Raw genomic sequence first — 23515 nt, 5'->3', positions numbered from 1 at the left:
AGGTGGACAAATGCAGAAAGAACAAGTCTGACTTCTTCTCAGCAGCAGCAGCAGCAGCAGCAGCAGCAAAAGAAGAAGAAGAAGGAGGACCAGCAGCAACATTGGTAGGAGGAAAAGGACAAGGAGCAGCAGCAGCAGTAACGAAAGCAGCAGAGAGAAGAAGTCAGACTTGGTCTAGCATGCTTTGTTACCTGATGAAAATTCACCTGTACTGTTTCTTCATCAGGTGGACAAATGCAGAAAGAATAAGTCTGACTTCTTCTCAGCAGCAGCAGCAGCAGCAGCAGAAGAAGAAGAAGAAGAAGAAGAAGAAGAAGGATGACCAGCAGCAACATTGGTAGGAGGAAAAGGACAAGGAGCAGCAGCAGCAGTAACAAAAGCAGCAGAGAGAAGAAGTCTGACTTGGTCTAGCATGCTTTGTTACCTGATGAAGATTCACTTGTACTGTTTCTTCATCAGGTGGACAAATGCAGAAAGAACAAGTCTGACTTCTTCTCAGCAGCAACAGCAGCAGAAAAAGAAGAAGAAGAAGGAGGACCAGCAGCAACATTGGTAGGAGGAAAAGAACAAGGAGCAGCAGCAGCAGTAACAAAAGCAGCAGAGAGAAGAAGTCTGACTTGGTCTAGCATGCTTTGTTACCTAATGAAGATTCACTTGTACTGTTTCTTCATCAGGTGGACAAATGCAGAAAGAAAGTTTGACTTCTCAGCAGCAGCAGCAGCAGCAGCAGCAGAAGAAGAAGAAGAAGAAGAAGAAGAAGAAGGAGGAGGACCAGCAGCAACATTGGTAGGAGGAAAAGGACAAGGAGCAGCAGCAGCAATAACAAAAGCAGCAGAGAGAAGAAGTCTGACTTGGACTAGCATGCTTTGTTACCTGATGAAGATTCATCTGTACTGTTTCTTCATCAGGTGGACAAATGCAGAAAGAATAAGTCTGACTTCTTCTCAGCAGCAGCAGCAGCAGAAGAAGAAGAAGAAGAAGAAGAAGAAGAAGAAGGAGGACCAGCAGTAACATTGGTAGGAGGAAAAGGACAAGGAGCAGCAGCAGTAGTAACGAAAGCAGCAGAGAGAAGAAGTCTGACTTGGTCTAGTATGCTTTGTTACCTGATGAAGATTCACTTGTACCGTTTCTTCATCAGGTGGACAAATGCAAAAAGAATAAGTCTGACTTCTTCTCAGCAGCAGCAGTAGCAGAAGAAGAAGAAGAAGAAGAAGAAGAAGGAGGACCAGCAGTAACATTGGTAGGAGGAAAAGGACAAGGAGCAGCAGCAGCAGTAACGAAAGCCGCAGAGAGAAGAAGTCTGACTTGGACTAGCATGCTTTGTTACCTGATGAAGATTCACCTGTACTGTTTCTTCATCAGGTGGACAAATGCAGAAAGAATAAGTCTGACTTCTTCTCAGCAGCAGCAGCAGCAGAAGAAGAAGAAGAAGAAGAAGAAGAAGAAGGAGGACCAGCAGTAACATTGGTAGGAGGAAAAGGACAAGGAGCAGCAGCAGTAGTAACGAAAGCAGCAGAGAGAAGAAGTCTGACTTGGACTAGCATGCTTTGTTACCTGATGAAGATTCACCTGTACTGTTTCTTCATCAGGTGGACAAATGCAGAAAGAATAAGTCTGACTCCTTCTCAGCAGCAGCAACAGAAGAAGAAGAAGAAGAAGAAGGAGAACCAGCAACAACGTTGGTAGGAGGTAAAGGACAAGGAGCAGCAGCAGCAGTAACAAAAGCAGCAGAGAGAAGAAGTCTGACTTGGTCTAGCATGCTTTGTTACCTGATGAAGACTCACCTGTACTGTTTCTTCATCAGGTGGACAAATGCAGAAAGAATAAGTCTGACTTCTTTTCAGCAGCAGCAGCAGCAGCTTCAGAAGAAGAAGAAGAAGAAGAAGAAGAAGGAGGACCAGCAGCAACATTGGTAGGAGGGAAAGGACAAGGAGCAGCAGCAGTAGTAACGAAAGCAGCAGAGAGAAGAAGTCTGACTTGGTCTAGAATGCTTTGTTACCTGATGAAGATTCACTTGTACTGTTTCTTCATCAGGTGGACAAATGCAGAAAGAACAAGTCTGACTACTTCTCAGCAGCAGCAGCAGCACCAGCAGCAACAGCAGCAGAAGAAGAAGAAGAAGAAGAAGGCGGACCAGCAGCAACATTTGTAGAAGGAAAAGGACAAGGAGCAGCAGCAGCAGTAACGAAAGCAGCAGAGAGAAGAAGTCTGACTTGGTTTAGCATGCTTTGTTACCTGATGAAGATTCACTTGTACTGTTTCTTCATCAGGTGGACAAATGCAGAAAGAATAAGTCTGACTTCTTCTCAGCAGCAGCAGCAGCAGCAGCAGCAGCAGAAAAAGAAGAAGAAGGTAGACCAGCAGCAACATTGGTAGGAGGAAAAGGACAAGGAGCAGCAGCAGCAGTAACGAAAGCAGGAGAAAGAAGAAGTCTGACTTGGTCTAGCATGCTTTGTTACCTGATGAAGATTCACCTGTACTGTTTCTTCATCAGGTGGACATTCAGAAAGAATAAGTCTGACTTCTTCTATGCAGCAGCAGCAGCAGCAGAAAAAGAAGAAGAAGAAGAAGAAGAAGAAGGAGGAGGACCATCACCAACATTGGTAGGAGGAAAAGAACAAGGAGCAGCAGTAGCAGTAACAAAAGCAGCAGAGAGAAGTCAGACTTGGTCTAGCAAGCTTTGTTACCTGATGAAGATTCACTTGTACTGTTTCTTCATCAGGTGGACAAATGCAGAAAGAACAAGTCTGACTTCTTCTCAGCAGCAGCAGCAGCAGCAGCAGAAGAAGAAGAAGGAGAAGAAAAAAAGAAGAAGAAGAAGAAGAAGAAGAAAAAGAAGAAGGAGAACCAGCAGCAACATTGGTAGGAGGAAAAGGACAAGGAGCAGCAGCAGCAGTAACAAAAGCAGCCGAGAGAAGAAGTCTGACTTGGTCTAGCATGCTTTGTTACCTGATGAAGATTCACCTGTACTGTTTCTTCATCAGGTGGACAAATGCAGAAAGAACAAGTCTGACTACTTCTTAGCAGCAGCAGAAGAAGAAGAAGAAGAAGAATAAGAAAAAGAAGTAGGAGGACCAGCAGCAACATTGGTAGGAGGAAAAGGACAAGGAGCAGAAGCAGCAGTAACAAAAGCAGCAGAGAGAAGAAGTCTGACTTGGTCTAGCATGCATTGTTACCTGATGAAGATTCACCTGTACTGTTTCTTCATCAGGTGGACAAATGCAGAAAGAACAAGTCTGACTACTTCTTAGCAGCAGCAGCAGCAGCAGCAGCAGCAAAAGAAGAAGAAGAAGAAGAAGAAGAAGAAGAAGGCGGACCAGCAGCAACATTTGTAGAAGGAAAAGGACAAGGAGCAGCAGCAACAGTAACAAAAGCAGCAGAGAGAAGAAGTCTGACTTGGTCTAGCATGCTTTGTTACCTGATGAAGATTCACCTGTACTGTTTTCTTCATCAGGTGGACAAATGCAGGAAGAATAAGTCTGATTTCTTCTCAGCAGCAGCAGCAGCAACAGCAGCATCAGAAAAAAAAGAAGAAGAAGAAGAAGAAGAAAAAGAAGAAGAAGAAGAAGAAAAAGAAAAAGAAGGAGGACATGAGGCAACATTGGTAGGAGGAAAAGGACAAGGAGCAGCAGTAGCAGTAACGCAAGCAGGAGAAAGTCGAAGTCTGACTTGGTCTAGCATGCTTTGTTACCTGATGAAAATTCACCTGTACTGTTTCTTCATCAGGTGGACATTCAGAAAGAATAAGTCTGACTACTTCTATGCAGCAGCAGCAGAAGCAGAAAAAGAAGAAGAAGAAGAAGAAGAAGAAGAAGAAGGAGGAGGACCATCAGCAACATTGGTAGGAGGAAAAGAACAAGGAGCAGCAGCAGCAGTAACAAAAGCAGCAGAGAGAAGAAGTCTGACATGGTCTAGCATGCTTTGTTACCTGATGAAGATTCACTTGTACTGTTTCTTCATCAGGTGGACAAATGCAGAAAAAACAAGTCTGACTTCTTCTCAGCAGCAGCAGCAGCAGAAAAAGAAGAAGAAGAGAAAGAAGAAGAAGAAGAAGAAGAAGAAGAAAGAAGACCAGCAGCAAGATTGGTAGGAGGAAAGGGACAAGGAGCAGCAGCAGCAGTAACAAAAGCAGCAGAGAGAAGAAGTCTGACATGGTCTAGCATGCTTTGCTACCTGATGAAGATTCACTTGTACTGTTTCTTCATCAGGTGGACAAATGCAGAAAGAACAAGTCTGACTTCTTCTCAGCAGCAGCAGCAGCAGCAGCAAAAGAAGAAGAAGAAGAAGAAGAAGAAGAAGGAGGAGGACCAGCAGCAACATTGGTAGGAGGAAAAGGACAAGGAGCAGCAGCATTAACAAAAGCAGCAGAGAGAAGAAGTCTGACTTGGTCTAGTACGCTTTGTTACCTGATGAAGATTCACTTGTACTGTTTCTTCATCAGGTGGACAAATGCAGAAAGAATAAGTCTGACTTCTTCTCAGCAGCAGCAGCAGCAGCAGCAGAAGAAGAAGAAGAAGAAGGACCAGCAGCAACATTGGTAGGAGGAAAAGGACAAGGAGCAGCAGCAGCAGTAACGAAAGCAGCAGAGAGAAGAAGTCAGACTTGGTCTAGCATGCTTTGTTACCGGATGAAGATTCACTTGTACTGTTTCTTCATCAGGTGGACAAATGCAGAAAGAACAAGTCTGACTTCTTCTCAGCAGCAGTAGCAGCAGCAGCAGCAGCAGCAGAAGAAGAAGAAGAAGAAGAAGAAGAAGGAGGACCAGCAGCAACATTGGTAGGAGGAAAAGGACAAGGAGCAGCAGCAGCAGTAACAAAAGCAGCAGAGAGAAGAAGTCTGACTTGGTCTAGCATGCTTTGTTACCTGATGAAGATTCACTTGTACTGTTTCTTCATCAGGTGGACAAATGCAGAAAAAACAAGTCTGACTTCTTCTCAGCAGCAACAGCAGCAGAAAAAGAAGAAGAAGAAGGAAGACCAGCAGCAACATTGGTAGGAGGAAAAGGACAAGGAGCAGCAGCAGCAGTAACAAAAGCAGCAGAGAGAAGAAGTCTGACTTGGTCTAGCATGCTTTGTTACCTGATGAAGATTCACTTGTACTGTTTCTTCATCAGGTGGACAAATGCAGAAAGAAAAAGTCTGACTTCTTCTCAGCAGCAGCAGCAGCAGCAGCAGCAGCAGCAGCAGCAAAAGAAGAAGAAGAAGAAGAAGAAGAAGAAGGAGGAGGACCAGCAGCAACATTGGTAGGAGGAAAAGGACAAGGAGCAGCAGCAGCAATAACAAAAGCAGCAGAGAGAAGAAGTCTGACTTGGTCTAGTATGCTTTGTTACCTGATGAAGATTCACTTGTACTGTTTCTTCATCAGGTGGACAAATGCAAAAAGAACCAGTCTGACTTCTTCTCAGAAGCAGCAGCAGCAGAAGAAGAAGAAAGAAGAAGAAGAAGAAGAAGGAGGACCAGCAGCAACATTGGTACGAGGAAAAGGACAAGGAGCAGCAGCAGCAGTAACGAAAGCAGCAGAGAGAAGAAGTCTGACTTGGTCTAGCATGCTTTGTTACCTGATGAAGATTCACCTGTACTTTTTCTTCATCAGGTGGACAAATGCAGAAAGAATAAGTCTGACTTTTTCTCAGCAGCAGCAGCAGCAGCAGCAGAAGCAGAAAAAGAAGAAGAAGGTAGACCAGCAGCAACATTGGTAGGAGGAAAAGGACAAGGAGCAGCAGCAGCAGTAACGAAAGCAGCAGAGAGAAGAAGTCAGACTTGGTCTAGCATGCTTTGTTACCTGATGAAGATTCACCTGTACTGTTTCTTCATCAGGTGGACAAATGCTGAAAGAACAAGTCTGACTTCTTCTCAGCAGCAGCAGCAGCAGCAGCAGCAGAAGAAGAAGAAGAAGAAGAAGGATGACCAGCAGCAACATTGGTAGGAGGAAAAGGACAAGGAGCAGCAGCAGCAGTAACAAAAGCAGCAGAGAGAAGAAGTCTGACTTGGTCTAGCATGCTTTGTTACCTGATGAAGATTCACTTGTACTGTTTCTTCATCAGGTGGACAAATGCAGAAAGAACAAGTCTGACTTCTTCTCAGCAGCAGCAGCAGCAGCAGCAGAAGAAGAAGAAGAAGAAGAAGAAGAAGAAGAAGAAGAAGGATGACCAGCAGCAACATTGGTAGGAGGAAAAGGACAAGGAGCAGCAGCAGCAGTAACAAAAGCAGCAGAGAGAAGAAGTCTGACTTGGTCTAGCATGCTTTGTTACCTGATGAAGATTCACTTGTACTGTTTCTTCATCAGGTGGACAAATGCAGAAAGAACAAGTCTGACTTCTTCTCAGCAGCAGCAGCAGCAGCAGCAGCAGAAGAAGAAGAAGAAGAAGAAGAAGAAGAAGGATGACCAGCAGCAACATTGGTAGGAGGAAAAGGACAAGGAGCAGCAGCAGCAGTAACGAAAGCCGCAGAGAGAAGAAGTCTGACTAGGACTAGCATGCTTTGTTACCTGATGAAGATTCACCTGTACTGTTTCTTCATCAGGTGGACAAATGCAGAAAGAATAAGTCTGACTTCTTCTCAGCAGCAGCAGCAGCAGCAGCAACAGAAGAAGAAGAAGAAGAAGAAAAAGGAGGACCAGCAACAACGTTGGTTGGAGGTAAAGGACAAGGAGCAGCAGCAGCAGTAACAAAAGCAGCAGAGAGAAGAAGTCTGACTTGGTCTAGCATGCTTTGTTACCTGATGAAGACTCACCTGTACTGTTACTTCATCAGGTGGACAAATGCAGAAAGAATAAGTCTGACTTCTTTTCAGCAGCAGCAGCAGCAGCAGCAGCAGCAGCAGAAGAAGAAGAAGAAGAAGAAGAAGAAGGAGGACCAGCAGCAACATTGGTAGGAGGGAAAGGACAAGGAGCAGCAGCAGCAGTAACAAAAGCAGCAGAGAGAAGAAGTCTGACATGGTCTAGCATGCTTTGTTACCTGATGAAGATTCACTTGTACTGTTTCTTCATCAGGTGGACAAATGCAGAAAAAACAAGTCTGACTTCTTCTCAGCAGCAGCAGCAGCAGAAAAAGAAGAAGAAGAGAAAGAAGAAGAAGAAGAAGAAGAAAGAAGACCAGCAGCAAGATTGGTAGGAGGAAAGGGACAAGGAGCAGCAGCAGCAGTAACAAAAGCAGCAGAGAGAAGAAGTCTGACATGGTCTAGCATGCTTTGTTACCTGATGAAGATTCACTTGTACTGTTTCTTCATCAGGTGGACAAATGCAGAAAGAACAAGTCTGACTTCTTCTCAGCAGTAGCAGCAGCAGCAGCAAAAGAAGAAGAAGAAGAAGAAGAAGAAGAAGGAGGACCAGCACCAACATTGGTAGGAGGAAAAGGACAAGGAGCTGCAGCATTAACAAAAGCAGCAGAGAGAAGAAGTCTGACTTGGTCTAGTACGCTTTGTTACCTGATGAAGATTCACTTGTACTGTTTCTTCATCAGGTGGACAAATGCAGAAAGAATAAGTCTGACTTCTTCTCAGCAGCAGCAGCAGCAGCAGCAGAAGAAGAAGAAGAAGAAGGACCAGCAGCAACATTGGTAGGAGGAAAAGGACAAGGAGCAGCAGCAGCAGTAACGAAAGCAGCAGAGAGAAGAAGTCAGACTTGGTCTAGCATGCTTTGTTACCGGATGAAGATTCACCTGTACTGTTTCTTCATCAGGTGGACAAATGCAGAAAGAACAAGTCTGACTTCTTCTCAGCAGCAGTAGCAGCAGCAGCAGCAGCAGCAGAAGAAGAAGAAGAAGAAGAAGAAGAAGGAGGACCAGCAGCAACATTGGTAGGAGGAAAAGGACAAGGAGCAGCAGCAGCAGTAACAAAAGCAGCAGAGAGAAGAAGTCTGACTTGGTCTAGCATGCTTTGTTACCTGATGAAGATTCACTTGTACTGTTTCTTCATCAGGTGGACAAATGCAGAAAAAACAAGTCTGACTTCTTCTCAGCAGCAACAGCAGCAGAAAAAGAAGAAGAAGAAGGAAGACCAGCAGCAACATTGGTAGGAGGAAAAGGACAAGGAGCAGCAGCAGCAGTAACAAAAGCAGCAGAGAGAAGAAGTCTGACTTGGTCTAGCATGCTTTGTTACCTGATGAAGATTCACTTGTACTGTTTCTTCATCAGGTGGACAAATGCAGAAAGAAAAAGTCTGACTTCTTCTCAGCAGCAGCAGCAGCAGCACCAGCAGCAGCAGCAGCAGAGGAAAAAGAAGAAGAAGAAGAAGAAGAAGGAGGAGGACCAGCAGCAACATTGGTAGGAGGAAAAGGACAAGGAGCAGCAGCAGCAATAACAAAAGCAGCAGAGAGAAGAAGTCTGACTTGGTCTAGTATGCTTTGTTACCTGATGAAGATTCACTTGTACTGTTTCTTCATCAGGTGGACAAATGCAAAAAGAACCAGTCTGACTTCTTCTCAGAAGCAGCAGCAGCAGAAGAAGAAGAAAGAAGAAGAAGAAGAAGAAGGAGGACCAGCAGCAACATTGGTACGAGGAAAAGGACAAGGAGCAGCAGCAGCAGTAACGAAAGCAGCAGAGAGAAGAAGTCTGACTTGGTCTAGCATGCTTTGTTACCTGATGAAGATTCACCTGTACTTTTTCTTCATCAGGTGGACAAATGCAGAAAGAATAAGTCTGACTTCTTCTCAGCAGCAGCAGCAGCAGCAGCAGAAGCAGAAAAAGAAGAAGAAGGTAGACCAGCAGCAACATTGGTAGGAGGAAAAGGACAAGGAGCAGCAGCAGCAGTAACGAAAGCAGCAGAGAGAAGAAGTCAGACTTGGTCTAGCATGCTTTGTTACCTGATGAAGATTCACCTGTACTGTTTCTTCATCAGGTGGACAAATGCTGAAAGAACAAGTCTGACTTCTTCTCAGCAGCAGCAGCAGCAGCAGCAGCAGAAGAAGAAGAAGAAGAAGAAGGATGACCAGCAGCAACATTGGTAGGAGGAAAAGGACAAGGAGCAGCAGCAGCAGCAGTAACAAAAGCAGCAGAGAAAAGAAGTCTGACTTGGTCTAGCATGCTTTGTTACCTGATGAAGATTCACTTGTACTGTTTCTTCATCAGGTGGACAAATGCAGAAAGAACAAGTCTGACTTCTTCTCAGCAGCAGCAGCAGCAGCAGCAGCAGAAGAAGAAGAAGAAGAAGAAGAAGGATGACCAGCAGCAACATTGGTAGGAGGAAAAGGACAAGGAGCAGCAGCAGCAGTAACAAAAGCAGCAGAGAGAAGAAGTCTGACTTGGTCTAGCATGCTTTGTTACCTGATGAAGATTCACTTGTACTGTTTCTTCATCAGGTGGACAAATGCAGAAAGAACAAGTCTGACTTCTTCTCAGCAGCAGCAGCAGCAGCAGCAGCAGAAGAAGAAGAAGAAGAAGAAGAAGAAGAAGGATGACCAGCAGCAACATTGGTAGGAGGAAAAGAACAAGGAGCAGCAGCAGCAGTAACGAAAGCCGCAGAGAGAAGAAGTGTGACTAGGACTAGCATGCTTTGTTACCTGATGAAGATTCACCTGTACTGTTTCTTCATCAGGTGGACAAATGCAGAAAGAATAAGTCTGACTTCTTCTCAGCAGCAGCAGCAGCAGCAGCAACAGAAGAAGAAGAAGAAGAAGAAAAAGGAGGACCAGCAACAACGTTGGTTGGAGGTAAAGGACAAGGAGCAGCAGCAGCAGTAACAAAAGCAGCAGAGAGAAAAAGTCTGACTTGGTCTAGCATGCTTTGTTACCTGATGAAGACTCACCTGTACTGTTTCTTCATCAGGTGGACAAATGCAGAAAGAATAAGTCTGACTTCTTTTCAGCAGCAGCAGCAGCAGCAGCAGCAGCAGCAGAAGAAGAAGAAGAAGAAGAAGAAGAAGGAGGACCAGCAGCAACATTGGTAGGAGGGAAAGGACAAGGAGCAGCAGCAGTAGTAACGAAAGCAGCAGAGAGAAGAAGTCTGACTTGGTCTAGCATGCTTTGTTACCTGATGAAGATTCACCTGTACTGTTTCTTTATCAGGTGGACAAATGCAGAAAGAACAAGTCCAACTTCTTCTCAGCAGCAGCAGCAGCAGCAGCAGCAGCAGAAGAAGAAGAAGAAGAAGAAGAAGAAGAAGAAGAAGAAGAAAAAGAAGAAGAAGGAGGACCAGCAGCAACATTGGTAGGAGGAAAAGGACAAGGAGCAGCAGCAGCAGTAACGAAAGCTGCAGAGAGAAGAAGTCTGACTTGGACGAGCATGCTTTGTTACCTGATGAAGATTCACCTGTACTGTTTCTTCATCAGGTGGACAAATGCAGAAAGAACAAGTCTGACTTCTTCTCAGCAGCAGCAGCAGCAGCAGCAGCAGCAGCAGCAGCAGCAGAAGAAGAAGAAGAAGTAGAAGAAGAAGGAAGAGGACAAGCAGCAACATTGGTAGGAGGAAAAGGACAAGGAGCAGCAGCAGCAGTAACGAAAGCAGCAGAGAGAAGAAGTCTGACTTGGTCTAGCATGCTTTGTTACCTGATGAAGATTCACTTGTACTGTTTCTTCATCAGGTGGACAAATGCAAAAAGAACAAGTCCAACTTCTTCTCAGCAGCAGCAGCAGCAGCAGCAGCAGCAGAAGAAGAAGAAGAAGAAAAAGATGAAGAAGAAGAATAAGAAGAAAAAGAAGAAGAAGGAGGACCAGCAGCAACATTGGTAGGAGGAAAAGGACAAGGAGCAGTAGCAGCAGTAACGAAAGCTGCAGAGAGAAGAAGTCTGACTTGGACGAGCATGCTTTGTTACCTGATGAAGATTCACCTGTACTGTTTCTTCATCAGGTGGACAAATGCAGAAAGAATAAGTCTGACTTCTTCTCAGCAGCAGCAGCAGCAGCAGCAACAGAAGAAGAAGAAGAAGAAGAAGGAGGACCAGCAACAACGTTGGTAGGAGGTAAAGGACAAGGAGCAGCAGCAGCAGTAACAAAAGCAGCAGAGAGAAGAAGTCTGACTTGGTCTAGCATGCTTTGTTACCTGATGAAGACTCACCTGTACTGTTTCTTCATCAGGTGGACAAATGCAGAAAGAATAAGTCTGACTTCTTCTCAGCAGCAGCAGCAGCAGCAGCAACAGAAGAAGAATAAGAAGAAGAAGAACGAGGACCAGCAACAACGTTGGTAGGAGGTAAAGGACAAGGAGCAACAGCAGCACTAACAAAAGCAGCAGAGAGAAGAAGTCTGACTTGGTCTAGCATGCTTTGTTACCTGATGAAGATTCACTTGTACTGTTTCTTCATCAGGTGGACAAATGCAGAAAGAACCAGTCTAACTTCTTCTCAGCAGCAGCAGCAGCAGCAGCAGCAGCAGAAGAAGAAGAAGAAGAAGAAGAAGAAGAAGAAGAAGAAGAAAAAGGAGACCAGCAGCAACATTGGTAGGAGGAAAAGGACAAGGAGCAGCAGCAGCAGTAACGAAAGCAGGAGAAAGAAGAAGTCTGACTTGGTCTAGCATGCTTTGTTACCTGATGAAGATTCACTTGTACTGTTTCTTCATCAGGTGGACAAATGCAGAAAGAACAAGTCTAACTTCTTCTCAGCAGCAGCAGCAGCAGCAGCAGCAGAAGAAGAAGAAGAAGAAAAAGAAGAAGAAGAAAAAGGAGACCAGCAGCAACATTGGTAGAAGGAAAAGGACAAGGAGCAGCAGCAGCAGTAACGAAAGCAGGAGAAAGAAGAAGTCTGACTTGGTCTAGCATGCTTTGTTACCTGATGAAGATTCACCTGTACTGTTTCTTCATCAGGTGGACAAATGCAAAAAGAACCAGTCTGACTTCTTCTCAGCAGCAGCAGCAGCAGCAGAAGAAGAAGAAGAAGAAGAAGAAAAAGGAGACCAGCAGCAACATTGGTAGGAGGAAAAGGACAAGGAGCAGCAGCAGCAGTAACGAAAGCCGCAGAGAGAAGAAGTCTGACTTGGACTAGCATGCTTTGTTACCTGATGAAGATTCACCTGTACTGTTTCTTCATCAGGTGGACAAATGCAGAAAGAATAAGTCTGACTTCTTCTCAGCAGCAGCAGCAGCAGCAGCAACAGAAGAAGAAGAAGAAGAAGAAGAAAAAGGAGGACCAGCAACAACGTTGGTAGGAGGTAAAGGACAAGGAGCAGCAGCAGCAGTAACAAAAGCAGCAGAGAGAAGAAGTCTGACTTGGTCTAGCATGCTTTGTTACCTGATGAAGACTCACCTGTACTGTTTCTTCATCAGGTGGACAAATGCAGAAAGAATAAGTCTGACTTCTTCTCAGCAGCAGCATCAGCAGCAGCAGCAGCAGAAGAAGAAGAAGAAGAAGAAGAAGAAGAAGGAGGACCAGCAGCAACATTGGTAGGACGGAAAGGACAAGGAGCAGCAGCAGTAGTAAAGAAAGCAGCAGAGAGAAGAAGTCTGACTTGGTCTAGCATGCTTTGTTACCTGATGAAGATTCACTTGTACTGTTTCTTCATCAGGTGGACAAATGCAGAAAGAACAAGTCTGACTACTTCTCAGCAGCAGTAGCACCAGCAGCAGCAGCAGCAGAAGAAGAAGAAGAAGAAGAAGAAGAAGAAGGCGGACCAGCAGCAACATTTGTAGAAGGAAAAGGACAAGGAGCAGCAGCAGCAGTAACGAAAGCAGCAGAGAGAAGAAGTCTGACTTGGTTTAGCATGCTTTGTTACCTGATGAAGATTCACTTGTACTGTTTCTTTATCAGGTGGACAAATGCAGAAAGAATAAGTCTGACTTCTACTCAGCAGCAGCAGCAGCAGCAGCAGCAGCAGAAGAAGAAGAAGAAGGTAGACCAGCAGCAACATTGGTAGGAGGAAAAGGACAAGGAGCAGCGACAGCAGTAACAAAAGCAGCAGAGAGAAGAAGTCTGACTTGGTCTAGCATGCTTTGTTACCTGATGAAGATTCACTTGTACTGTTTCTTCATCAAGTGGACAAATGCAGAAAGAACAAGTCTGACTTCTTCTCAGCAGCAGCAGCACCAGCAGCAGCAGCAGAAGAAGAAGAAGAAGAAGAAGAAGAAGGAGGAGGACCAGCAGCAACATTGGTACGAGGAAAAAGACAAGGAGCAGCAGCAGCAGTAAGAAAAGCAGCAGAGAGAACAAGTCTGACTTGGTCTAGCAAGCTTTGTTACCTGATGAAGATTCACTTGTACTGTTTCTTCATCAGGTGGACAAATGCAGAAAGAACAAGTCCGACTTCTTCTCAGCAGCAGCAGCAGCAGCAGCAGCAGAAGAAGAAGAAGAAGAAGAAGAAGAAGAAGAAGAAGAAAAAGGAGACCAGCAGCAACATTGGTAGGAGGAAAAGGACAAGGAGCAGCAGCAGCAGTAACGAAAGCAGGAGAAAGGAGAAGTCTGACTTGGTCTAGCATGCTTTGTTACCTGATGAAGATTCACCTGTACTGTTTCTTCATCAGGTGGACAAATGCAGAAAGAACAAGTCTGACTTCTTTTCAGCAGCAGCAGCAGCAGCAGAAGAAGAAGAAGAAGAAGAACAAGAAGAAGAAGAAAGAGGACCAGCAGCAACAGTGGTAGGAGGAAAAGGACAAGGAGCAGCAGCAGCAGTAACAAAAGCAGCAGAGAGAAGAAGTCAGACTTGGTCTAGCATGCTTTGTTACGTGATGAAGATTCACTTGTACTGTTTCTTCATCAGGTGGACAAATGCAGAAAGAACAAGTCTGACTTCTTCTCAGCAGCAGCAGCAGCAGCAGCAGAAGAAGAAGAAGAAGAAGGAGGACCAGCAGCAACATTGGTACGAGGAAAAGGACAAGGAGCAGCTGCAGCAGTAACAAAAGCAGCAGAGAGAAGAAGTCTGACTTGGACTAGCATGCTTTGTTACCTGATGAAGATTCACCTGTACTGTTTCTTCATCAGGTGGACAAATGCAAAAAGAATAAGTCTGACTTCTTCTCAGCAGCAGCAGCAGCAGCAGCAACAGAAGAAGAAGAAGAAGAAGAAGGAGGAGGACCAGCAACAACGTTGGTAGGAGGTAAAGGACAAGGAGCAGCAGCAGCAGTAACAAAAGCAGCAGAGAGAAGAAGTCTGACTTGGTCTAGCATGCTTTGTTACCTGATGAAGACTCACCTGTACTGTTTCTTCATCAGGTGGACAAATGCAGAAAGAATAAGTCTGACTTCTTCTCAGCAGCAGCAGCAGCAGCAGCTGAAGAAGAAGAAGAAGAAGAAGAAGAAGAAGAAGAAGGAGGACCAGCAGCAACATTGGTAGGAGGGAAAGGACAAGGAGCAGCAGCAGTAGTAACGAAAGCAGCAGAGAGAAGAAGTCTGACTTGGTCTAGCATGCTTTGTTACCTGATGACGATTCACTTGTACTGTTTCTTCATGAGGTGGACAAATGCAGAAAGAACAAGTCTGACTACTTCTCAGCAGCAGCAGCACCAGCAGCAGCAGCAGCAGCAGAAGAAGAAAAAGAAGAAGAAGAAGAAGGCAGACCAGCAGCAACATTTGTAGAAGGAAAAGGACAAGGAGCAGCAGCAGCAGTAACGAAAGCAGCAGAGAGAAGAAGTCTGACTTGGACTAGCATGCTTTGTTACCTGATGAAGATTCACCTGTACTGTTTCTTCATCAGGTGGACAAATGCAGAAAGAATAAGTCTGACTTCTTCTCAGCAGCAGCAGCAGCAGCAGCAACAGAAGAAGAAGAAGAAGAAGAAGAAGGAGGACCAGCAACAACGTTGGTAGGAGGTAAAGGACAAGGAGCAGCAGCAGCAGTAACAAAAGCAGCTGAGAGAAGAAGTCTGACTTGGTCTAGCATGCTTTGTTACCTGATGAAGACTCACCTGTACTGTTTCTTCATCAGGTGGACAAATGCAGAAAGAATAAGTCTGACTTCTTTTCAGCAGCAGCAGCAGCAGCAGCAGCAGCAGCAGCAGAAGAAGAAGAAGAAGAAGAAGAAGAAGGAGGACCAGCAGCAACATTGGTAGGAGGGAAAGGACAAGGAGCAGCAGCAGGAGTAACGAAAGCAGCAGAGAGAAGAAGTCTGACTTGGTCTAGCATGCTTTGTTACCTGATGAAGATTCACTTGTACTGTTTCTTCATCAGGTGGACAAATGCAGAAAGAACAAGTCTGACTACTTCTCAGCAGCAGCAGCAGCACCAGCAGCAGCAGCAGCAGAAGAAGAAGAAGAAGAAGAAGAAGAAGGAGGACCAGCAGCAACATTTGTAGAAGGAAAAGGACAAGGAGCAGCAGCAGCAGTAACGAAAGCAGCAGAGAGAAGAAGTCTGACTGTGTTTAGCATGCTTTGTTACCTGATGAAGATTCACTTGTACTGTTTCTTCATCAGGTGGACAAATGCAGAAAGAATAAGTCTGACTTCTTCTCAGCAGCAGCAGCAGCAGCAGCAGCAGCAGAAAAAGAAGAAGAAGGTAGACCAGCAGCAACATTGGTAGGAGGAAAAGGACAAGGAGCAGCAGCAGCAGTAACGAAAGCAGCAGAGAGAAGAAGTCTGACTTGGTCTAGCATGCTTTGTTACCTGATGAAGATTCACTTGTACTGTTTCTTCATCAGGTGGACAAATGCAGAAAGAACAAGTCCAACTTCTTCTCAGCAGCAGCAGCAGCAGCAGCAGCAGAAGAAGAAGAAGAAGAAGAAGAAGAAGAAGAAGATGAAGAAGAAGAAGAAAAAGGAGACCAGCAGCAACATTGGTAGGAGGAAAAGGACAAGGAGCAGCAGCAGCAGTAACGAAAGCAGGAGAAAGAAGAAGTCTGACTTGGTCTAGCATGCTTTGTCACCTGATGAAGATTCACCTGTACTGTTTCTTCATCAGGTGGACAAATGCAAAAAGAACCAGTCTGACTACTTCTCAGCAGCAGCAGCAGCACCAGAAGCAGCAGCAGCAGCAGAAGAAGAAGAAGAAGAAGAAGAAGAAGAAGAAGAAGAAGAAGAAGGCGGACCAGCAGCAACATTTGTAGAAGGAAAAGGACAAGGAGCAGCAGCAGCAGTAACGAAAGCAGCAGAGAGAAGAAGTCTGACTTGGTTTAGCATGCTTTGTTACCTGATGAAGATTCACTTGTACTGTTTCTTCATCAGGTGGACAAATGCAGAAAGAATAAGTCTGACTTCTTCTCAGCAGCAGCAGCAGCAGCAGCAGAAAAAGAAGAAGAAGGTAGACCAGCAGCAACATTGGTAGGAGGAAAAGGACAAGGAGCAGCGACAGCAGTAACAAAATCAGCAGAGAGAAGAAGTCTGACTTGGTCTAGCATGCTTTGTTACCTGATGAAGATTCACTTGTACTGTTTCTTCATCAGGTGGACAAATGCAGAAAGAACAAGTCTGACTTCTTCTCAGCAGCAGCAGCAGCAGCAGCAGCAGAAGAAGAAGAAGATGTAGAAGAAGAAGGAGGAGGACAAGCAGCAACATTGGTAGGAGGAAAAGGACAAGGAGCAGCAGCAGCAGTAACGAAAGCAGCAGAGAGAAGAAGTCTGACTTGGTCTAGCATGCTTTGTTACCTGATGAAGATTCACTTGTACTGTTTCTTCATCAGGTGGACAAATGCAGAAAGAACAAGTCCAACTTCTTCTCAGCAGCAGCAGCAGCAGCAGCAGCAGAAGAAGAAGAAGAAGAAGAAGAAGAAGAAGAAGAAGAAGAAGAAGAAAAAGGAGACCAGCAGCAACATTGGTAGGAGGAAAAGGACAAGGAGCAGCAGCAGCAGTAACGAAAGCAGGAGAAAGAAGAAGTCTGACTTGGTCTAGCATGCTTTGTTACCTGATGAAGATTCACCTGTACTGTTTCTTCATCAGGTGGACAAATGCAGAAAGAACAAGTCTGACTTCTTTTCAGCAGCAGCAGCAGCAGCAGAAGAAGAAGAAGAAGAAGAAGAATAAGAAGAAGAAGAAAGAGGACCAGCAGCAACAGTGGTAGGAGGAAAAGGACAAGGAGCAGCAGCAGCAGTAACAAAAGCAGCAGAGAGAAGAAGTCTGACTTGGTCTAGCATGCTTTGTTACCTGATGAAGATTCACTTGTACTGTTTCTTCATCAGGTGGACAAATGCAGAAAAAACAAGTCTGACTATTTCTCAGCAGCAGCAGTAGCAGCAGCAGCAGCAGAAAAAGAAGAAGAAGGCGGACCAGCAGCAACCTTGGTAGGAGGAAAAGGACAAGGAGCAGCAGCAGCAGTAGCAAAAGCATCAGAGAGAAGAAGTCTGACTTGGTCTAGCATGCTTTGTTACCTGATGAAGATTCACTTGTACTGTTTCTTCATCAGGTGGACAAATGCAGAAAGAACAAGTCTGACTTCTTCTCAGCAGCAGCAGCAGCAGCAGCAGCAGCAGAAGAAGAAGAAGAAGAAGAAGGAGGAGGACCAGCAGCAACATTGGTAGGAGGAAAAGGACAAGGAGCAGCAGCCGCAGTAACGAAAGCAGCGGAGAGAAGAAGTCTGACTTGGTCTAGCATGCTTTGTTACCTGATGAAGATTCACTTGTACTGTTTCTTCATTAGGTGGACAAATGCAGAAAGAACAAGTCTGACTTCTTCTTAGCAGCAGCAGCACCAGCAGCAGCAGCAGCAGAAGAAGAAGAAGAAGAAGAAGAAGGAGGACCAGCAGCAAGATTGGTACGAGGAAAAGGACAAGGAGCAGCAGCAGCAGTAACAACAGCAGCAGAGAGAAGAAGTCTGACTTGGTCTAGCATGCATTGTTACCTGATGAAAATTCACCTGTACTGTTTCTTCATCAGGTGGACAAATGCAGAAAGAACAAGTCTGACTACTTCTCAGCAGCAGCAGCAGCAGCAGCAGCAGAAGAAGAAGAAGACGAAGAAGAAGAAGAAGAAGAAGGCGGACCAGCAGCAACATTTGTAGAAGGAAAAAGACAAGGAGCAGCAGCAGCAGTAACAAAAGCAGCAGAGGGAAGAAGTCTGACTTGGTCTAGCATGCTTTGTTACCTGATGAAGATTCACTTGTACTGTTTCTTCATCAGGTGGACAAATGCAGAAAGAATAAGTCTGACTTCTTCTCAGCAGCAGCAGCAGCAACAGCAGCACAGAAGAAGAAGAAGAAGAAGAAGAAGAAGAAGAAGAAGAAGAAGGAGGACCAGCAGCAACATTGGTAGGAGGAAAAGGACATGGAGCAGCAGCAGCAGTAATGCAAGCAGGAGAAAGAAGAAGTCAGACTTGGTCTAGCATGCTTTGTTACCTAATGAAGATTCACTTGTACTGTTTCTGCAGCAGAGAGAAGAAGTCTGACTTGGTCTAGCTTGCTTTGTTACCTGATGAAGATTCACTTGTACTGTTTCTTCATCAGGTGGACAAATGCAGAAAGAACAAGTCTGACTTCTTCTCAGCAGCAGCAGCAGCAAAAGAAGAAGAAGAAGAAGAAGAATAAGAAGAAGAAAGAGGACCAGCAGTAACATTGGTAGGAGGAAAAGGACAAGGAGCAGCAGCAGCAGTAACAAAAGCAGCAGAAAGAAGTCTGACTTGGTCTAGCATGATTTGTTACCTGATGAAGATTCACTTGTACTGTTTCTTCATCAGGTGGAAAAATGCAAAAAGAATAAGTCTGACTTCTTCTCAGCAGCAGCAGCAGTAGCAGCAGAAGAAGAAGAAGAAGAAGAAGAAGAAAAAGAAGGAGGAGGAGGACCAGCAGCAACATTGGTAGGAGGAAAAGGACAAGGAGCAGCAGCAGCAGTAACAAAAGCAGCAGAGAGAAGAAGTCTGACTTGGTCTAGCATGCTTTGTTACCTGATGAAGATTCACCTGTACTGTTTCTTCATCAGGTGGACAAATGCAGAAAGAATAAGTCTGACTTCTTCTCAGCAGCAGCAGCAGCAGCAGCTGCAGCAGAAAAAGAAGAAGAAGAAGAAGAAGAAGAAGAAGAAGAAGAAGAAGATGGAGGACCAGCAGCAACATTGGTAGGAGGAAAATGACAAGGAGCAGCAGCAGCAGTAGCAAAAGCAGCAGAGAAAAGAAGTCAGACTTGGTCTAGCATGCTTTGTTACCTGATGAAGATTCACTTGTACTGTTTCTTCATCAGGTGGAAAAATGCAGAAAGAATAAGTCTGACTTCTTCTCAGCAGCAGCAGCAGCAAAAGAAGAAGAAGAAGAAGGAGGAGGACCAGCAGCAACATTGGTAGGAGGAAGAAGACAAGGAGCAGCAGCACCAGTAACAAAAGCAGCAATGAGAAGAAGTCTGACTTGGTCTAGCAAGCTTCGTTACCTGATGAAGATTCACCTGTACTATTTCTTCATCAGGTGGACACATGCAGAAAGAATAAGTCTGACTTCTTCTCAGCAGTAGCAGCAGCAGCAGCAGCAGAAGAAGAATAAGAAGAAGAAGGATGACCAGCACCACCATTGGTAGGAGGAAAAGGACAAGGAGCAGCAGCAGCTGTAACAAAAGCAGCAGGGAAAAGAAGTCTGACTTGGTCTAGCATGCTTTGTTACCTGATGAAGATTCACCTGTACTGTTTCTTTATCAGGTGGACAAATGCAGAAAGAATAAGTCTGACTTCTTCTCAGCAGCAGCAGCGGAAGAAGAAGAAGAAGAAGAAGGAGGAAGACCAGCAGCAACATTGTTAGAAGGAAAAGGACAAGGAGCAGCAGCAGCAGTAACAAAAGCAGCAGAGGGAAGAAGTCTGACTTGGTCTAGCATGCTTTGTTACCTGATGAAGATTCACCTCTACTGTTTCTTCATCAGGTGGACAAATGCACAAAGAATAAGTGTGACATCTTCTCAGCAGCAGCAGCAGCAGCAGCAGCAGCAGAAGAAGAAGAAGAAGAAGAAGAAGAAGAAGAAAGAGGACCAGCAGCAACATTGGTAGGAGGAAAAGGACAAGGAGCAGCAGCAGTATTAACGAAAGCAGCAGAGAGAAGAAGTCTGACTTGGTCTAGCATGCTTTGTTACGTGATGAAGATTCACTTGTACTGTTTCTTCATCAGGTGGACAAATGCAGAAAGAATAAGTCTGACATCTTCTCAGCTGTAGCAGCAGCAGCAGCAGAAGAAGAAGAAGAAGAAGAAGAAGAAGGAGGACCAGCAGCTACATTGGTAGGAGGGAAAGGACAAGGAGCAGCAGCAGTAGTAACAAAAGCAGCAGAGAGAAGAAGTCTGACTTGGTCTAGCATGCTTTGTTACCTGATGAAGATTCACTTGTACTGTTTCTTCATCAGGTGGACAAATGCAGAAAGAATATGTCTGACTTCTTCTCAGCAGCAGCAGCAGCAGCAGCAGCAGCAGCAGCAGAAGAAGAAGGTAGACCAGCAGCAACATTGGCAGGAGGAAAAGGACAAGGAGCAGCAGCAGCAGTAACAAAAGCAGCAGAGAGAAGAAGTCTGACTGGGTCTAGCATGCTTTGTTACCTGATGAAGATTCACTTGTACTGTTTCTTCATCAGGTGGACAAATGCAGAAAGAATAAGTCTGACTTCTTCTCAGCAGCAGCAGCAGCAGCAGCAGCAGCAGAAAAAGAAGAAGAAGGTAGACCAGCAGCAACATTGGTAGGAGGAAAAGGACAAGGAGCAGCAGCAGCAGTAACAAAAGCAGCAGAGAGAAGAAGTCTGATTTGGTCTAGCATGCTTTGTTACCTGATGAAGATTCACCTGTACTGTTTCTTCATCAGGTAGACAAATGCAGAAAGAACAAGTCTGACTTCTTCTCAGCAGCAGCAGCAGAAGAAGAAGAAAAAAAATAATAAGAAGAAGTAAGAGGAACAGCAGCAAAATTAGTAGGAGGAAAAGGACAAGGAGCAGCAGCAGCAGTAACAAAAGCAGCAAAGAGAAGAAGTCTGACTTGGTCTAGCATGCTTTGTTACCTGATGTAGATTCACTTGTACTGTTTCTTCATCAGGTAGAAAAATGCAGAAGGAATAAGTCTGACTTCTTCTCAGCAGCAGCAGCAGCAGCAGCAGCAGCAGAAGAAGAAGAAGAAGAAGAAGAAGAAGAAGGAGGACCAACAGCAACATTGGTAGGAGGAAAAGGACAAGGAGCAGAGGCAGCAGTAACAAAAGCAGCAGAGAGAAGAAGTCTGACTTGGTCTAGCATGCTTTGTTACCTGATGAAGATTCACTTGTACTGTTTCTTCATCAGGTGGAAAAATGCAGAAAGAATAAGTCTGACTTCTTCTCAGCAGCAGCAGCAGCAGCAGCAGCAGCAGCAGCAGAAGACGAAGAAGAAGAAGAAGAAGAAGAAGAAGAAAAAGAGGAAGAAGAAGACCAGCAGCAACATTTGTAGGAGGAAAAGGACAAGTAGCAGCAGCAGCATTAACAAAAGCAGCAGAGAGAAGAAGTCAGACTTGGTCTAGCATGCTTTGTTACCTGATGAAGATTCACTTGTACTGTTTCTTCATCAGGTGGAAAAATGCAGAAAGAACAAGTCTGACTTCTTTTCAGCAGCAGCAGCAGTAGCAGAAGAAGAAGAAGAAGAAGAATAAGAAGAAGAAAAAAGAGGACCAGCAGCAACATTAGTAGGAGGAAAAGGACAAGGAGTAGCAGCAGCAGTAAATAAAGCAGCAGAAAGAAGAGGTCTGACTTGGTCTAGCATGCTTTGTTACTTGATGAAGATTCACTTGTACTGTTTCTTCATCAGGTGGACAAATGCAGAAAGAACAAGTCTGACCTCTTCTCAGCAGCAGCAGTAGCAGCAGCAGCAGCAGAAGAAGAAGAAGAAGGCGGACCAGCAGCAACATTGGTAGGAGGAAAAGGACAAGGAGCAGCAGCAGCAGTAACAAAAGCAGCAGAGAGAAGAAGTCTGACTTGGTCTAGCATGCTTTGTTACCTGATGAAGATTCACTTGTACTGTTTCTTCATCAGGTGGACAAATGCAGAAAGAACAAGTCTGACTTCTTCTCAGCAGCACCAGCAGCAGCAGCAGCAGCAGAAGAAGAAAAAAAAGGCGGACCAGCAGCAACATTGGTAGGAGGAAAAGGACAAGAAGCAGCAGCAGCAGTAACAAAAGCAGCAGAGAGAAGAAGTCTGACTTGGTCTAGCATGCTTTGTTACCTGATCAAGATTCACTTGTACTGTTTCTTCATCAGGTGGACAAATGCAGAAAGAACAAGTCTGACTTCTTCTCAGCAGCAGCAGCAGCAGCAGAAGAAGAAGAAGAAGAAGAGAAATAAGAAGAAGAAGAAAGAGGACCAGCAGCAACATTGGTAGAAGGAAAAGGACAGGGAGCAGCAGCAGCAGTAACAAAAGCAGCAGAAAGAAGAAGTCTGACTTGGTCTAGCATGCTTTGTTACCTGATGAAGAATCACCTGTACTGTTTCTTCATCAGGTGGACAAATGCAGAAAGAATAAGTCTGACATCTTCTCAGCTGTAGCAGCAGCAGCAGCAGCAGCAGAAGAAGAAGAAGAAGAAGAAGGAGAAGAAGAAGAAAGAGGACCAGCAGCAACATTGGTAGGAGGAAAAGGACAAGGAGCAGCAGCAGCAATAACAAAAGCAGCAGAGAGAAGAAGTCAGCCTCTGTCTAGCATGCTTTGTTACCTGATGAAGATTCACTTGTACTGTTTCTTCATCAGGTGGACAAATGCAGAAAGAATAAGTCTGATTTCTTCTCAGCAGCAGCAGCAGCAGAAGAAGAAGAAGAAGAAGAAGGACCAGCAGCAACATTGGTAGGAGGAAAAGGACAAGGAGCAGCAGCAGCAGTAACAAAAGCAGCAGAGAGAAGAAGTCTGACTTGGTCTAGCATGCTTTGTTACCTGATGAAGATTCACTTGTACTGTTTCTTCATCAGGTGGACAAATGCAGAAAGAACAAGTCTGACTTCTCAGCAGCATCAGCAGAAGAAGAAGAAAAAGAATAAGAAGAAGAAGTAGGAGGAACAGCAGCAAAATTGGTAGAAGGAAAAGGACAAGGAGCAGCAGCAGCAGTAACCAAAGCAGCAGAGAGAAGAAGTCTGACTTGGTCTAGCATGCTTTGTTGCCTGATGAAGATTCACTTGTCCTGTTTCTTCATCAGGTGGAAAAATGCAGAAAGAATAAGTCTGACTTCTTCTCAGCAGCAGCAGCAGCAGCAGCAGCAGAAGAAAAAGAAGAAGAAGGTAGACCAGCAGCAACATTGGTAGGAGGAAAAGGACTAGGAGCAGCAGCAGCAGTAACAAAAGCAGCAGAGAGAAGAAGTCTGACTTGGTCTAGCATGCTTTGTTGCCTGATGAAGATTCACTTGTCCTGTTTCTTCATCAGGTGGAAAAATGCAGAAAGAATAAGTCTGACTTCTTCTCAGCAGCAGCAGCAGCAGCAGCAGCAGAAGAAGAAGAAGAAGAAGAAGAAGAAGAAGAAGAAGAAGAAGAAGAAGAAGGAGGAGGACCAGCAGCAACATTTGTAGAAGGAAAAGGACAAGGAGCAGCAGCAGCAGTAACAAAAGCTGCAGAGAGAAGAAGTCTGACTTGGTCTAGCATGCTTTGTTACCTGATGAAGATTCACTTGTACTGTTTCTTCATCAGGTGGACAAATGCAGAAAGAATAAGTCTGACTTCTTCTCAGCAGCAGCAGCAGCAGCAGCAGCAGAAGAAGAAGAAGAAGAAGGAGGACCAGCAGCAACATTGGTAGGAGGAAAAGGACAAGGAGCAGCAGCAGCAGTACCAAAAGCAGCAGAGAGAAGAAGTCAGACTT

At 45.0% G+C, this 23515-nt stretch overlaps 1 protein-coding gene across 1 annotated transcript in view; it reads left to right on the top strand.

Annotated features, from left to right (window-relative positions):
• LOC137640990 (golgin subfamily A member 6-like protein 24) overlaps nucleotides 1-23515 on the top strand; it is a 31641-nt gene that overhangs the window by 6553 nt on the left and 1573 nt on the right. Inside the window, exons 6-12 of the mRNA XM_068373446.1 lie at nucleotides 6562-6636; nucleotides 7031-7107; nucleotides 9531-9645; nucleotides 10820-10880; nucleotides 12000-12067; nucleotides 12429-12548; nucleotides 19850-19957. Of these exons, the coding sequence (XP_068229547.1) occupies nucleotides 6562-6636; nucleotides 7031-7107; nucleotides 9531-9645; nucleotides 10820-10880; nucleotides 12000-12067; nucleotides 12429-12548; nucleotides 19850-19957 (624 nt within the window). The remainder of the gene's footprint in view (nucleotides 1-6561; nucleotides 6637-7030; nucleotides 7108-9530; nucleotides 9646-10819; nucleotides 10881-11999; nucleotides 12068-12428; nucleotides 12549-19849; nucleotides 19958-23515) is intronic.

The sequence above is a fragment of the Palaemon carinicauda genome, chromosome 1 (assembly GCF_036898095.1).
Source record: "Palaemon carinicauda isolate YSFRI2023 chromosome 1, ASM3689809v2, whole genome shotgun sequence".
Classification (NCBI taxonomy): Eukaryota; Metazoa; Arthropoda; class Malacostraca; order Decapoda; family Palaemonidae; genus Palaemon; species Palaemon carinicauda.
Note: the sequence above shows the minus strand (reverse complement) of the source record. Positions and strands in the feature narration are given on the sequence as shown.